Source organism: Centrocercus urophasianus, unplaced genomic scaffold, assembly GCF_019232065.1.
Source record: "Centrocercus urophasianus isolate 14NV4802_14NV808 unplaced genomic scaffold, USGS_Curo_1.0 seq_16, whole genome shotgun sequence".
NCBI classification, from domain to species: Eukaryota; Metazoa; Chordata; class Aves; order Galliformes; family Phasianidae; genus Centrocercus; species Centrocercus urophasianus.
Window position 1 is genome coordinate 33,250,531 of NW_024884711.1, and position 15,771 is coordinate 33,266,301.

Below are 15,771 nucleotides of genomic sequence, written 5' to 3' on the forward strand. Positions count from 1 at the left end.
ATTACCTGGGTTTCTCATGTGGTTGCATCATGAATTTTGGTTCTCATGCAAATACTGTCCTTATTCATGTGAACATTTTTTCTTAATAGGAATATGCAGAGCTGTAGGGAGTGGCACGTTGTCTTGTAGGCCTTCCCCTCCTACCACAATGACTTGAAACATAATGCAGAGCACATCACTCAGGACAGGAGTGAAGTTGGGTTTTAGGCAAAGGCTTGACTCGGACGGGGGGCTCAGCTCTGGCACAGGGTTTTTTGGAGATCCCATAGTAAAATCTGAAAGCTGCACTGACCATTGAAACCCTTGTCTTTAGTAGCACTGCCTGTGGATCAGGGATGTCTCTCCTTGTTTAAGGCTGTCTTCTCTTTTGATTTTTTTCCAGTCATGGGTCTTGCTGGAAAGAGCTTTCTGATGGCGTAGCTGTGAGTGAAACCAACGCAATATGTTCAGTGTGGAGGACCTCTTGATTTCTCATGGATACAAATTGTCTAAAAATCCCCCTGCTTCCTATGAGAACAGATATGATGGATACCGGCATGAAGCTGCAGGGAACAGATCTGCTCAGAGGACACTGAATGGCTTGGAAGCAGACCCTAGAGCTGCTTACTGCAAGAAGCCTCTGACGAAAACCAACTCGAGCAGCACTGAAAGCAGTCATGGGAGCCAAGGGAGACAAGCAGGTCCTGGTTACCACCATGACCTTCAGGGTTTGTCCACTTTTCATACTTCAGAAGGGGGGTAAGTTTCAGCACCATGCCATGGCTTTGCTTTCTCTTTCTTTTGGTTCTGGCAGATAACTGAGCATGCCCCTAACCCCTGACACCATCTTCCTGTGATCCTTTCCTGCTTCCATACCAGTGTGATTATTTCCATGCACTGCAAATTGAGATGAGAGGTAATAGCCTTAAGTTGTGCCCAGGGAGGTTCATGTTGGATATTAGGAGAAAATTTTTCTCAGAAGGAGTCGTGAGATATTGGAATGGGCTGCTGAAGGAGTTGATGGAGTCGTGGGCCCTGAAGGTGTTCAGTATAAGTAGATGTGGTACTTAGAGACGTGGATTAGTGGGCATAGTGGTGATGGGTTGATGGTTGGACTTGATGATTATAGCACTCTTTTCCAACCTTACAATTCTATGAAATGTCCACCCAAAGAGATGGCACTTCCACTTCGCTGCTGCTTTGAGAATACTGAGGTGAGGGAAAATGCCACTGACTCATGCTGTCTGTCTCAGAAATGCCTTGCTGATGCTCTTAGGAAAGCTCAGTCTAAGTGCGGTAAAACATAAAGGGGCAAAAGCTCTTTTTGTAAAGGAGTAGTTTTAAAAATCCAAACCCAGCTTCTTCTGCCACATGCATGCCCTGGTTGTGGTGGTAGATTCAGCTGTGTGCAGCTCTCAGTGGGTGTTCCTCCATGCACAGAGGACACTCTTGTTTTCCTGAGGCTGTTCTTATGAAGTAAACATAAGGAGGTGCCTGTGTGTTTCTTTTTAAAGCAACTCAAAGCCAGTGGAAGCTCTTGTCGTCACTCCATAGGACGTGCACTAGTACCGGCATGGCTCTCTCACTGCGGAGTACGTGCGCACTGGGCTGGGGCAGGCTGGCAGGAAGAGCTGTGTGTATACAGCAGCCCAGCATTGTTCTGCAGCTGTTTGAGAGCTCCCCGTGAACAAAGGAAGGGGTGAGAGTTGGACTGGGATTCAACCCTGCTGTGACGGCATTTCGTGAGGAAAAGCCCCTTCCTCCTGCAGAACAGGCTTGAAACTGAAAGCAGGACACAGTGCTCCAGCCTTGGGACCCTGTCCTCTTTCAAAGACCTTCAGTGACACTTAGCAAAGGCATGTGTCCCCTGGCTGCTGGGCCTGTCTGCTTTTTTCTTTTTTCTGCCATCCCCTTCATCTCCCTTCCCCTTGCGAGGCCAGTTGCCTGGAGCAGGAGTGGCTCCTGACTGCGAGCTGGTATAGCAGGCAGGGTTGGATGGGAGCACTGTGAAGTGGTGCTAAGGTGGCATGTCCCACAGCAGGGAAGGGCCCAGGTGAAAGCAGCACTTCTGGAGGCAGGAGAGGACATGAATTTACTGGTGGTAAGGAGGATCCTTCATGGTGTGCCTGGAATGAGGGGAACTGGACAGCAATGAAATGAAGAAAGCCATGGCAGAGGCTTACTTGTCTGCCCTGTGTCTGAGATGGGATAGAGGCATCTGCAGGGGCGAGGGGAGGCTAAGTGCAAAACTCCTGGCAGGTTGAGTGTCCCTTTTGAACCTCTCAGAATGCAAGGTGAGGAATCTCTCAGTCTACAGCATGGTAAATATGGTATCCTGGTTTTAAAAAGCTGCTTTTTCATGTGAAATAGGGATCACAGTCCTGTAAATGACTTTCTGTCACACTTCAACAAAAATAGAAATCTTTTCTTTTGTTAAGCAAACTGCAACTCCCAGTGAACCTGTTGGGAGCTCTTACACGTCACTCACAGCTAGGAGTGAAGGAGAATCTCTGTAGCAGCTGCCCCTTCCTTGCCATCCCTGGATGCACAGCACAGTGCTGGCTCTGCCCAGGAGCAGTCAGTGGGCCAGATTGAATAAAGTTCGCTGCAGTGTTGGTGCTGCAGCACCTGTGCTTTAACTGCCAGGCTGTAGGGTGAGAACCCTCCAGCCCATCTCCCTAGGCTAGACCCTGGCTTTCCCTGTTTTTAAAACTCAGGAGAAGAAAAGACACAGCCATACAGACACTGCTCTTGAGAGATGAGCCACTTTGGGGTTGTTTCACTGTTCTGCCAGTATGATGATTTATTACATCTTGTTCTCCACATAGAGGAGCAGGTGCTGGTAGGGCTGTCCCAGTCATCCTTGCTTTGCTGAGCATTAGGAAGGCTGCACGGTGAAGGTTTGGAACAGGAGATGAGGCAAAGAAAGGAGGGAAGCTGCCCTTGTGGTAGAGAAGAGAGGATTCATAGAAGGAGAACGGCTGCTTCTTTTCCGAGTGAGGAGATGCATGCTGCTTCGTTATTTGTGTGGGAGGAACTATGTTAGTAGCTAGCAAATTTAGAGCTAAGTAGATAGTATCATTAATGAGGTCACCTGCTGCAAAAATTAGAAGACAGTACTGGTGTTTCAGAGTGGATGAGTGTATGTGAGGATAGGATCCCAAAATAGAACAGAAGTTGCCAGTGTCCATAAAAACTCTCTGAAATGTTTCCCCTTTGCTGCCAAATCCTGTCAATAAGTTCCTTACAGCACCTTCCTGTTGGGCACAAAGAACTGCCCCAGTGCCCACATCTCATGGACGCTGAGTACCTGGGTGCCTGATGCCTACCGCTTACGCTCTGGGACAGAAACTCCTGTGCTGTTTCTGTACAGCCCTGCAGTTTTGTGATGTCAGCCACGCTCTTTTGCTTCTGGCGAGTCATGCGAGGTCCGCTTGTCCAGCATCGCCCTGGGGCAGCCATGACCCATTGCTCTGAGGGCATCAGCTCAGTGACATGTGGTTGGGCAGCCGGTGCAGGGCATGCTCATGGCCTCCTCTACTGAGAAGAGCTAGCAATAGTTTTTAAAATGTTTTCTCATTAACCTGATTTTATATAGAATTAATTCCAAGCACTTTCTGACAGCACACGTGGTGCTGCTTGAAGTCTGCTTGAACCAGGACTTTCAGAAAAGAGTTCATAATGTTTTAACTTTCCTACTTGGTCCAATTGGATTCTTCTATATCTCTGGATGCCTGCACATAACCACCTCTAGCACCTAATGCGGGAGCTGGAGAGAATGCATTATTTACCTAGTGAAAAGATCATGAAAAAGATCAGGTTTAAATGCTCTAAATACCTCTTTTTAAATGTCTTTTCTACACTTGCATGACCAAGAGATAGATTGTTTGTATCATGTCTGGTAGTTTATTATCAGAGTCCGGCTATTAATTGTTTAATCTTAAAAAATAAATTTAATCTTTTTAACAGTTTTTATACATTTAAAAGTTTTACTAAATGGGGGAACACCCTTTCTGTAACTGGCACTCTCCTCACTTAGGGCCAATTTACTTTAATGAAAATCTGCGCTTGAGCTTTGGTTGTCTTTAAAAAAGCAAACTAACCAAAACTGCTCTTTTATTGGTTTCCTAGGAAAGAGTTGAGTAATGTTTCCTTCCCCAGTTCCTGTTTCCTATTAAAGCCTTTGAACAGCCAGCCCATTTCATTTCTGTACTATTAGCTGTGGCCATTGCAAATCTCAGTATTAGTGTCGACCATACTTCCTTCCCCCAGTGTTTTTATACTCGGCTGATAAGTATTTGTTTTCACTTTATATTCAGTGTTTTTGTTCTTTTTTTAAATGGTGAATGAACCTTTGCAACAGTAGTGATTCACCACTTCTAGAAATGTAAAGATTTTGAGATGCTTTTTTAGGAGACCTGGTAGCACTGAAGCAGGAACCATTTCAGGGAAGTCTGCTGGCCTGCACTGAGCAGGATGTCAAACCAAATAATTGAAAGGGTCTCTTCTGATCTTAGCATCTATGACTGTAATTTCTAGGATTTTCCTTAGATCCTCACGTGATGATTAATTAAATCACATTGGGTATTTTGTGTTGTTAGCAAATCTGACAGAACAGAAAGAGTAATCTGTCCGTCCCCACCTCACTGCTGCTGGAGCCTGCTTCCCTCCTGGTGTTGTAAGCAGAGATACAAACAGTGCTGTAGTAGCTAGCACTGGATCAGGTGAAAGTAAAGATGTGATAATCTCAGAAGACAGCTTTTGTTCAGCTGTTTCCACATGCTGAAAGGCACTGAAAAGTTTGTTGTTACTGCAAACAACTTTCTAATATAGGAGGTGCCCTGTTGTATCTCATTGATTAATTTAGACATTTATTACTTCCTGGGGTTCTGCAATTGAACGGTATTTTGTGCGTTAGAGTCAGAACATTTTGTTCAGATGTTAAGTCTTAATCTAACAGAATTAATGTGAACAAGATATCCCAGCTTTATTTTCAGCTCTTACAGGATAAAGTTAATATATGTAAAAGAAAATTACTGTGGATCTAGACTGAATAATTTTCAGTTGAATTATATTAAGTTTTCACAAACTGCTGTTCAAATAGAGTGTTTATAGTGAAAAAAAGAAAAGGAGCCCAATGACACTGTTTATGTACCTTGGGGTTGACGGAAGAGGGAGAAATTCTTGGGTTCCATCTACATACTTGTCCTATTTATGTCAAAATTGATTTTTCATTCTAGTTGTATGCTGGTGGCAGCTGCATAGTGTAATAGCAGTAATCCTGTTGGACACCATAGGTACAAGAATAGCAGAACACAGTTGAAGTAGAAGATGAATTATTTAGAAGAAAAAGTACCAATTTTGTTTAGTAGTAATATACAAAATAGTTTAATCTGTTCAGAACACATAGAGAAACTGTTTTGTTCTTTTAAGTCTGTGTTCTGAATTTCTAATCTGCGATAAAATGTGTGGTGTCTTTCATATTTCAGTAATGGGTAGCTGGAGATGATCCCTCTTTTATTTCTAAGCAAAAGTTATACTTCTTTTGGGGTGTTTTAGATTTAAATGTTGGTTTCATCATAGTAAGAGCTGTGCTGATACATTGCCACTGTTGTGTCATGTATCATTTCATCCAAAGCCTATCAAAGGGATTTGTGCCCTCAGAAAGATGAACAAGAATCAACGCAGGAAACGACATGTTTAATTTCAGCTTATCGTGCTTCACACAGGATATATTTTAGGAAGTAGCCCTCTACTTGTTCTCCTTACCCTCTGCATTTTAGCTTTAGAGTCCTGTTAAACTTGCTTGTACCAGTGATCCCCTTGAAGTTTATAGATTTTGATGTAACAGAGTGCAGAAATAAGTTCATCATAATCATTTCTGGCTTTCTGATGCCCATTGAGGGAGCTGTATATGTTTGCAGAGCACATAACTGTGTGCATTTGTTTCTCTTTCTAACAGCTTTGCATTGCTAACAACATGCCAGAAGAGCATCGGTTCCTTTGCTGTTCCTTTGCTCGTGCTAATGGCTGACTTAAATCCTCTCATTAAAATCATAAAGCCTTCTGGTTGCAAATAGATTACAGAAACCCCATTGGCATAACTCAACATTTGACCTCTTAATGGAATTACCCATAAGGGAAAGAAAGTGCATCTGTGGAAATTGCCTATGATGACACTGTGTTTCTTTTTCAGGGTTTATGACAGGCCCCAACTAGCATGGTCTTCCCAGCCCAAGAGTGATAAAGATCTGGCCTACTGGAGAAGGAGAGGGCAGGACTTCAGCGTGCTGCTGGGCTACTCCCAGAAAGGAGGTGCAGAAATGCAGGGTCTGGCCACGGCCCACGGGGCACCCAGACACCCCAAGGATGCCCAGATGAAAGTGGGGTTGAGCACAGAGTACGTCAGGAGAAGTGGATTGCCCGAGAGCTGTGAGGGGCCTGGAGACTGCAAATGGCAGAACATGAGAACAGAAAGCTGGAACCAGCCAAAAAAGGTAGGAAGGCAAATGTCAGATGGTGACAGAGAGAAACTGCTCCAAGAGCTGTATTCGCTGACTCTGGGAGACGATGTCTTAGGCTCCCACAACAAAGGGAAATCGCAGTCCTTGCCGAGAGTCCTTCTGCAGGAGAGCATGAGGTGTGTGGAAATGCCCTCCGTGACCAACAGCAACAACTCCCTCAGCGTAAGTAAAGCCCCTTCCTATCCTTCACACAGATTGACTGTGGAATCGGCCAAGCACCATGAAACGGGAGGCCATTTCCTTCCCCTGGTGAAGCCCAAGTATGGGAGACCTCTGAAGCCTCCATCCTATGAACTGCAGCGACAGAGCAGAACTGCCGAAACTGGTTTTCAGGACCACTACCAGAAGGATGAACCCATTTCTTATTTAGCCAAAGCAAGTGAGCCGAGGCAAGATGCTTGTGTTCATGATCCTGGTTTGGAGCCCCCGGTCTATGTACCTCCTCCTTCTTACAAATCCCCACCTCACCATACCGTGAGCCCACATCCCCTCAGTGAAGTGCCTAACAATGCCACATATGCCAGCAGTGATCAGCAGGACACTGCAGAGCGGGCTGTTGCCTGCCAACGACCAGCTGTGAACAGTGTTGAAATGGGAGCCGCTCCTTGCAAAGACAACCATCTTCCTCCTGGGAAGCAAAGCCATTCGAGGCGCCCCGCTGACTTCCTGCGTTCTGTTCAGTATATTCCCTTTGATGATCCTCGGATACGGCATATTAAAATTGCACCACCTGATGGTCTGCAGGGCAACATTAAATACATTGAAAATGCACACAGTCCCAGTTCCAGTACTTCGCAAGAGAGAGATCTTGAAGTACAGTACAACAGTGCCTTTTTGGATGCATCACACTTAGCCGGTTCTGTAAAGGAAGAAAGAACTTCTGACAGCTCCACCCACAGCAGCAGATGGTTGGCACCATCCGTCCGAGATCAGGAAAATTGTGCCTTGCTGGACCAAAGAGACAGTTGTAGCACAGCTAATCACAGCCCCTGTAACAAAGCCAGCACAGAGTACACAAAAGGCAAACTTCTTATAAGAAACTCACATATGGACAGCACCTGTGAGACCGTTACAAAAGTGAAAAAGTTTGAACCTGGAACTGGGATGCAGAGCAAAAAGAGTTCAAAGAAAAAAATGAATGAAACTATATTTTGTTTGGTCTCTATCCCAGTTAAATCAGAATCAAATCTGCCAGATACAGATAGGAACAACAACATAACCCAGAGCCCTGATAAGAACAGGTTTGATAACAATGGGGCTTTGCAAGAACAAAGTCTCTTAAGTATGTCTTCAACTGACTTGGAGTTACAAGCTCTTACAGGAAGCATGACCAATAAAAATGAGTTAGAAAAACAAGAGCTGTGGAGACCAGAAGAGTTCAAACAAATGAATGACCTCAGATTTATTCAGCCTGCAAAACACAGAGAGCTCAAATACTCTGGCTCCTGGCCAGGTGATCAGTACAAAGACCAGCAAACACAGACCAGTTTCTCTGAAGAACCTAAAAACCCACAGATTTTCCATGGTCCAAAGCCTGGGCAACCCAGCAGTAACAAATCGCTGTCTCCAAAGCAACTAGGATGTACGGCATCCACAGCTGGGTCGAAGCAGACAGGGTCACCTTCTGATGACAGAGGCCGCATACAAGGTGCGTATGGCATGAAGGGGCAGATGTACCTCAGCCAGTCCAGCAACAGCGCATTTTCTAGAACTGCCACCTCCGTCCCACAGGCCTCCTCACCCAAGGGCCACCAGAGCCAGCCCCTGCCTGCCCAGGAGCGGGAAGCTGGCGTTATTCCCAAGGCTGATGTAGTTAAGGGAGGAGCAGGAGCTCCTTGCAACAGTAAAGAGCTGTTTGGGCAGTTCCTTCTGAAGCCTGTCAGCCGCCGACCATGGGATGCAATAAGTGAGCTAGAAAGTTTTAACAAGGAGCTGCAAGGGCAGGAAGAGAGCATGAGCAGTGAGGAGGACTTGGAAAGTGCAGGAGCTTCTCCGCAGCCACATGCCCTTCCACAGAGAAGGTCACCTAGAAATGGGAACCAAGAACCAAAACGTAGTGGGAAGTTGGAAACAGTTGTGCCAGAGGTGCCCGTATTCAAGTCAGGGAGAGTTAAAAGTAAATCTGAAAGTTGGAGCACAGGGACAGAGCATGGTGCTGAGATGAGCTGTGTTGGCTCTCAGTGCTCTTCACAGCCAGGAGGGAGCAATGAAGGAGTCAGACCAGCAGATGGAAGTCTGATAACAGAAATGAGGACGGGGGAAGCCAAGAATAGAGCAAACAGCCAGCCAGTTCGCACAGGACCTGTCAAGAGATTCTTGTCTAGTAGCCCAAGCAGCTCCTACCATGGTAATCCTTTCAATAATCCTGTCTTACAGGAGATGAGCGAAGACCAAAATTATCTAGACTTTGTTAAACTGAGCAAAGGTGCGGCTCCCCAAAATGATACAAAATTCGAGAGAGGCTCAGTTGTACGCTTGTCCTTAACCAAGAGGAACCAAGGGTGCTCTGAGCCAGATTTGAGGGCAGTGGGACTTGATACAGCCTCAGGCCCTGGTGCTAGCAATTCTGATTACTCTTCAAATGAAAATTCTGTGGAAATCCCTGTGAATGAGTCCTTGCAGGCAAGAGCTGCAAGAATTTTAGGCATAGAAATAGCAGTGGAATCTCTCCTTCCAGATGACCACGTTGGGCCCCAGCCAGGCACAAGGCCTGCAAACAATGCCCATGACTTTGGGTCATCAGCAGAGAGCACTGTAAGTGGCAAAGAAGGAAAAAAAGACAGTTCTTATGAAAGCAGACGTAAGTGTGGGTGGACAGAGAGTGCTCTCTTTGTTGGAGAAAAGGACCAATCATTATACCCTGATGAATGCCAGACCACTCACCAGGAAAGCAGCACTAAAATGTTGGTGAAGGAGCAAGCGTTTGAACAACCTGAGAGGCCCAGCCAAGGTGGAGACCAAAAGTTGGTATCCAAACCAACTGTGTGTCAGCACTCTGAAAAGAGAGTGAGGAGCACCTCAAAAGTGATAGAGACACTACAAGGCAAGCTCACATCTCCACCAAGCCGGACTGCCATGGATCGCTTAGTGCGAATGAAAGAAGTCGACTCTGTGTCCCGGATGAGACGTCTGAGCATTAAAAGTGCAGACTCAGGAGAGGAGGTGGACGAGGAGAAGCTGGCAAAGGTACATGAGGAGAGAGGAAGCAAACTGGCAACTTCAGGGACTGTGTCCAAGCGTGTTGTCTCTCTCAGTGAAAATGGATATTTAGGTGGAATGGACAAGAAGAAAATCGACAGAGATTTTTCCTTAGGTAAGACCCTACTTTGGGAGATCCAAGTGGGTACTGTTTTCTTATGTAACAGGCACAATTGCTTTCCTTATGCCCACGTAATGATGCTCAAATAGTAACAGGCTGTAGGTGGTACTACCCCCATCTGGTTGCCACCTCCTTTACTCTCCTTGTGGAAGAGGTAACATGAGTGAGTGATCCTATTTTAGGAAAACTTACTGTAAAAGTAACTTGTGATACTGAAACTCATTCACGCAGGCTGGAGCAGTCCCCGAGGTTTGCTGTCTGTCTAATTGTTTCAGGGAACTGCCAGTTTTAAATAGCTCAGTTCAGAGATAGTCACTCTGGTGCCAGTGTTTAGGAACATGTGGTGATTTAATCATAGCCTCTCCTTGAATACCTAATTTTCCATCTCTAATACTTAAGGAAACACATACTGTATCAGAGTTCAGAAAGAACTAAAAATAAAAATCTGATGTTCTTCTGTGAAGCCTCTGGGAAATGGCTACATTAAGGGGCCTGGAAAATTCTCTCTCTCATGAATATTTTCCAAATCACGTGTTGAGCACAACTGTTATCCCCAGGTCAAATGGAACGTTGACTTTTTCAGTGAACACCTTTTTTTTTTGGTGTGTGTGTTCCTCATCTCTCAAGAGCACATAAACTTGGGTAGTCCATATGCACCCCGAAGTAACGTGAACTGTTCTCTCTCCACAACAGTTTTCATATGGCATTGTATTAAGCAACTGAAAATCATCTGTTGCCATAGATCTGTGTAAAGGTATAAACCTCCCAGGCTACCTGCCTAGTGCATTAAATGCATTGGAGTGAGCCAGTGCATAGTGTGAAAGTTGTTAAATTAATATCATCTTCTCTCTGTCCTCCTTGCAACAGCCACTACTCTATCTTGAAATTCACACAGGTTATTCATTAAACTCCATCGATGTAAATCTGTTTACAGTTTTCCAGTACAGAGGGACTGAAACTAAATTGAGCATGCTTTATAGTGAATGTATGCATTTATTTCTGAAGATAAATGTTTATATGAGTTCTCAGCATTGACTTTTCCAGTCTTACAGCCTTCTCCTTTGCATCTTTTTCTGTATCCCACAGCTCTGCATCTCCTTCTGCTCTGAGCCGTATTTCTCTTGAGCAGGTTTTCCAAACAGGCTAATTCAGCTTCCACGTATCCATCAGATCCAGTATGCCCCACATGTATCTCATATGCTTTCCTCTTTTGGGGTTTCTGCTGGAATGAAGAAAATAAATGTTGTAGTGACAAGACTTCAGGGATGTATTGGAGCCTTGTACTCAGAATTATTCTGCAGCAAATTAGGCCTAGTTTTATCCTTCTTACTGACAATGCCAGGCTCGTGTTCTGCAATGTGTGCCCACTGCAGTAGTTCCTTTTAACAGCTTTCCCCATATCTGCATCATGGCTGTCCCTTCGCGCTGCACACATCCAGCACTGCAGGGTAACACGCATGGTAGAAGCAATCCCCTCCACTGGCTTCCTCCCATCCAAAGAGACTGACTTGCTGACAGCCGCAAGATCTTCATCTTGCCTTAGTGAGGCAGGACTGGAGATTTGTGTTTATAGAAGGGCCTGATGCTTGTTGACTTTGTTAACTCTCACTCCATCTTCCGGACTGTCTCACTGGTACCAGTGAAAGCCAAAATGAGAACTAGTCTTGAAAAAGCACTGATATGCATTCCTTTCAGGGAGTAGATATTTCTAAAATCCATTCTAGTTGGAGTGAGCTAGGGTGATGTTAGTCTTATAATTGCAGACTGGGCCTCCTTTAGAGGCTTAGAGGCCTTAAAAGAAACAGGCTTTCACATGTATAATGTAGCTTGGCAGATGAACAGTCATCTCAGAGTAAGAGCTGATCTTACTATGCAAATAGTGCCATTTGAAGAACATCTCCAATGTTCCCAAATGTACTGGATGTTTTTTTTCTTCTTTGCTGTTTGAAGACTGCTTCCGTGAGGCTACTGATCTGGCCTTGTTTCTGTAAACAGCATTGCAAATTAGCTTAACCAAATGCTGAAGAAATGTTTGTGCATCAGTGCAGGAATTCCAGTATTTGTGCTTCCAGAATTCTGACACTGCTAGGAGTCTTCCTGGCAGTTTGGATCTTTGGGATCCTTGGTTTAGATGCTGAAGGTCTGAGTAAGCTTTTAGGGAATAATCTGGGCTGTGCAGAAGTCTTGTGGCCTGAGTTTCTCACCCCACTCCTTCAGAGCTTTTCCAACTGGTGGTGAGTTCTCACACCGTGAATGAGTCCAAAAACTGGGCCAGGGAGGCCTTGGGAGAACCTAGTTTCTGAAATGTTAATCCATTTTTATTCTTAGATCAGCTTTGTGCAGAGCGGTTTGGAGCTGTTATGTGTTCTTGTATTTTAGAAGGAGAAAACATTTGTAATTGCAACTGAAATAGTATCTTCTCACATTGCCAATGCACTAAGCTTAGATGCTGAGCTGTCCTGGAGTGCACCAGCCCTCAAACACTGTGTTCCTTTTGAGTTTGTGCATTAATGTAGTGTCTGTCCTTGAAGTTTGGAAATGCCAGCAGAAGCTGAACAGTGATAAGCAGTTCTTACATAGGCGCTGCTGGCACAGACTCCTTTCTTGGCTAGCCTGTCATTGTGAGGAGAGTGGAATTACAGGTCCCACCCCAGCACCCACTAGGGCCGAAGTTCTTTCTTAGCCAGTCTCTTGATATGCATCTGGATGCTGCAGAGGGACACATAGAAGTAAAAATTTCCCTCTGACGATTTTTGTGCTTGTTTGAATGAAGATGTTCACTCATATCAGTGTAAAACTCCTCAGGGTGAACATTTTACTCTCCAGTGTGATATTTATGGGTCCAACTATTTTCATGCTTAACTGTTTAAATGCAACTGCAATGGGAGTATAGCCTATGGGAGGGACTTTTAAGATTAGCACAGATACCCAAGTTACACAGGCACAGCAAGTAGCATAGGCTGCAGTGCTGGATTGTCCAGACCCCTGGGGATTACAGACTCCTGTGTGGCTGTGCATCCCAAGGTGTCTGGGGTAAGGCAGGCATGTGCAGGGCAGGCAGATCTCAGAAGGCAAAGCCCTTTCATTGCAATCCTCTCCCAGAGTCACAGGGATGTAGGATGAAGGAGAAGTCTTGTGTCTGTTCGCTGCATGGCCAATGTCAGAAATGCAAAGTGAGGTCTATCCTGTGACCTAGCAAGAGGTAGGCTTAAAATAAAGATCAAAGTTAGTAAGACAGTCCAGTGCTTTAGAGAATGATGTTCAAACCATGAGCTGCAGTTTTGCTGGCAGAAGTGAGGCAGTTTGACTGCTGTGAGGTGATACGGTGATGCTTTCCATTATGCCACTGCATGAATCTCAAGCTGAGAAAGCACAATCAAATAAAAAGACGCTGAAAACTGAACTGTATCACTGAACCAGCCTTAATCACCCCAGTAGGAAGAGTGCAGCATTTACGTATTGTTCAGTGTAAGGGGGGCAAATCTTGTGTCTTTCAGTCTCAAAGCATCTGAACACTAGAAGCAATCATTTAGCAGTCAGTCAGCTTTCTCCTACCCACACAAGGCTTCCCAATTATATCCCCATGCATTTGATCTGAGTTGTTCCTGAGTTATACTGGTGCAAATGCAGAATTGGGGTCAAGAATGTATTATGTATTTTTAGGACTGTCAGTCCAGTGTTAGTTTCCCTTTTCTTTATATAAAAATTAGGGGAAAAAAAGTCTTATTTCCATGCCTCACTGCATGTACTGGTGTTGAAAAAGTTCCACAATACATTATTCATTGTGTTTTCTTGTCTTTTTCAGACACATATGACCCCACCAAAGTTGAAAAGGTGTGAGCTGAACAGAGAAGAGAATAAAGATGTCTGCTCTACTAAGAATGTTTCACTGATTTTTTTTGCTGGGTGCTTTTTGTTTGTTTTTGTTCTTTGATGCTTGGAAATTGCCTCCATTTGTGGTGTTCATGGTGTACTGATAATGCCTTTACCACTGCCACTAGGAATTAGCTATTCATATCTGAGACTGTTGCGGAGACCGCAGAAAAATCTGACTTCTACATTGGAACCATCTGGCTTTGTAGCATTAAGACTTAATGCCTACAGTTGGCAAAGAGTTTTTATCTGAACAGTATTTCAGTCTTCAGCCGGGATGATGAAATGCATGAAGTGAGGCTTTTGAGCTTTCTCTTTGGTGTAGATGTAAACGTGGGAGATTAGTGAAATGATTTTTAAAAGAATGTGAATTTATAAGCTAAACTTCTAAGTCTCTACAGTCTAAACATTGTTTAACTTAAGGGATTTTTGGCCATAAGCAGAAAGTGCTGCTGCACTAAGTGGGGGAAGGAATGCGAGACAATGGTAGCAAAGACTGATTGTGAAATTATTTCTGACTTCCAGAGTCTGAATTTACTTGGATTAAATACTTACTTGCCACCTAGAGAGAAGAAAAGCAAAAATCCCAAAGCTTCTAAAAAATGAAGACTTTTGTAATACATTGTACAGAATGTGTAATTATAGTAGCTGGCAACTAGTGTTCCTGACCAATGCAAAGTATACCACTGGCTGTTTTGCACTCAGTATTACCTATTTTTGTTTCGCTGTTTAGAAATTCTTTATATGAAAGAATAGTAGCTGGTTTAAAATAGCCCATTTTAACAAAATAACTATATTTCTTGTTACAGAATACTATCTATTTTTCTACGATGTAAACAATTGCTAACAAGTGGCAAGTATAAAGAAGTATTATTATTATTATTATATTTTAAGAAGACTTATCCCTCTGAGTGAAGGTGACCCAAGACGATTTCACTTGTATATCTGAATGCACACTCCATATTGCCCCGTATTCAGTAGCGCTCCCTTATTTTCTGAGAAGAGCCATCTGTGTACGTATGTATGTACAACAGGGTTATTTCCATTTCTCGGCACTCAAGCCTTGGATCGTTCTTGGAGCAGCTTTCCGAAACAGCTGAGAGCCGTCTGGGCTGGTGTTGCTGCCGTAACATTCCAGTGACTGTGCTTACCAAAAAAGTGGGTTTGGATCTCTGTCCCGGTATCTTTGAGCGGCTTGGATGAAATACCTGTTTCTTTCTTTCACTTCCTTTTACACATCGTGATTTTGGATTAGGCCAGTGTAAGAAAAGAAATAAACCTGGGTTTACTTCTTCCCTGCAGCTAACTGATGGTGCTGGGGAGGAGTTCAGATGTCTTCCTCAAGGCGTTTGAATACATGTCTGTAAGTGTATGTTATCTGCACACACAAATGCATGAACTGCAAAGTATATAATAAAGCCTATGCATTCTGCTCTTTGATACTGAATTAGCCTGCGTAGAATCTCTGATTTTAAAGCCTTTATGTTCATTTCTGTGCGTTGTTCTTTTTTTTCTTTTTATAAGTACCTGTTTGCTAACATTCTTCAGATAACTCGTTCATGTACATCACTGGTCTATTTTACCCTCTTCTTTTTTGTTGCCGTTGTTTTGTAGCATAATTTTATTTTCTAAAATCTAATGTCTTTAAATATTTTTTCCTAAGAAGTCTGTAATCTGGAAAGAACGACAGGGAGAAACACTCATCCTGTGTTTTGACAGAATGAATTTCTTGTCTGTAACACACGATTCTGTTATATATGGACTATTTAAAGCTTGTTTGAAAAGAAAATGTGGTGTATAATTTATTTTATTAACTCTTGAGTGTGCTGCCTAGCAATACTTCCTGACAAACCTTTTCTACCGTTCTTACTATATTCACCTTTCTTTTAAAATAATCACCAGTACTCAGCTAGGATGTCTGGGAGCCATTACATGGTTACAAAACATCTTTCAGCCCAGTCTGTCCACAAAGAGCTACTTCCAAAAAAAGAACTGCTTCGACTCTCATCATCCCCCCTAATGGCAGAGTTGAGGGGCCTGGCAATAACTTGAAGATTTTAATTTACCCATGGTTTC

The 15,771-nt window shown here is 43.9% G+C and overlaps 1 protein-coding gene across 2 annotated transcripts; it reads left to right on the forward strand.

Annotated features, from left to right (window-relative positions):
- The first annotated feature begins 382 nt into the window (after nt 1–382).
- On the forward strand, nt 383–15,484 carry JCAD (junctional cadherin 5 associated). Of its 2 annotated transcripts, XM_042816862.1 has the most exons (3): nt 383–738; nt 6,176–9,816; nt 13,628–15,484. In XM_042816862.1, the coding sequence occupies exons 1-3, from the start codon at nt 443–445 to the stop codon at nt 13,660–13,662; spliced, it is 3,972 nt and encodes a 1,323-aa protein (XP_042672796.1). In that variant the 5' UTR covers nt 383–442; the 3' UTR covers nt 13,663–15,484. The 2 variants fall into 2 exon arrangements, with proteins under 2 accessions (XP_042672796.1, XP_042672795.1); XM_042816861.1 differs by having other exon boundaries at nt 6,176–13,704.
- The last annotated feature ends 287 nt before the right edge of the window (nt 15,485–15,771 follow it).

Bases quoted from the DNA above. Each gene is read 5' to 3' on its own strand.
- JCAD (XM_042816861.1), top strand. From the start codon at position 443: ATGTTCAGTGTGGAGGACCTCTTGATTTCTCATGGATACAAATTGTCT. The intron at 739-6,175 runs GTAAGTTTCAGC...TTTCTTTTTCAG, and splicing joins TTTCATACTTCAGAAGGGGG to GGTTTATGACAGGCCCCAAC.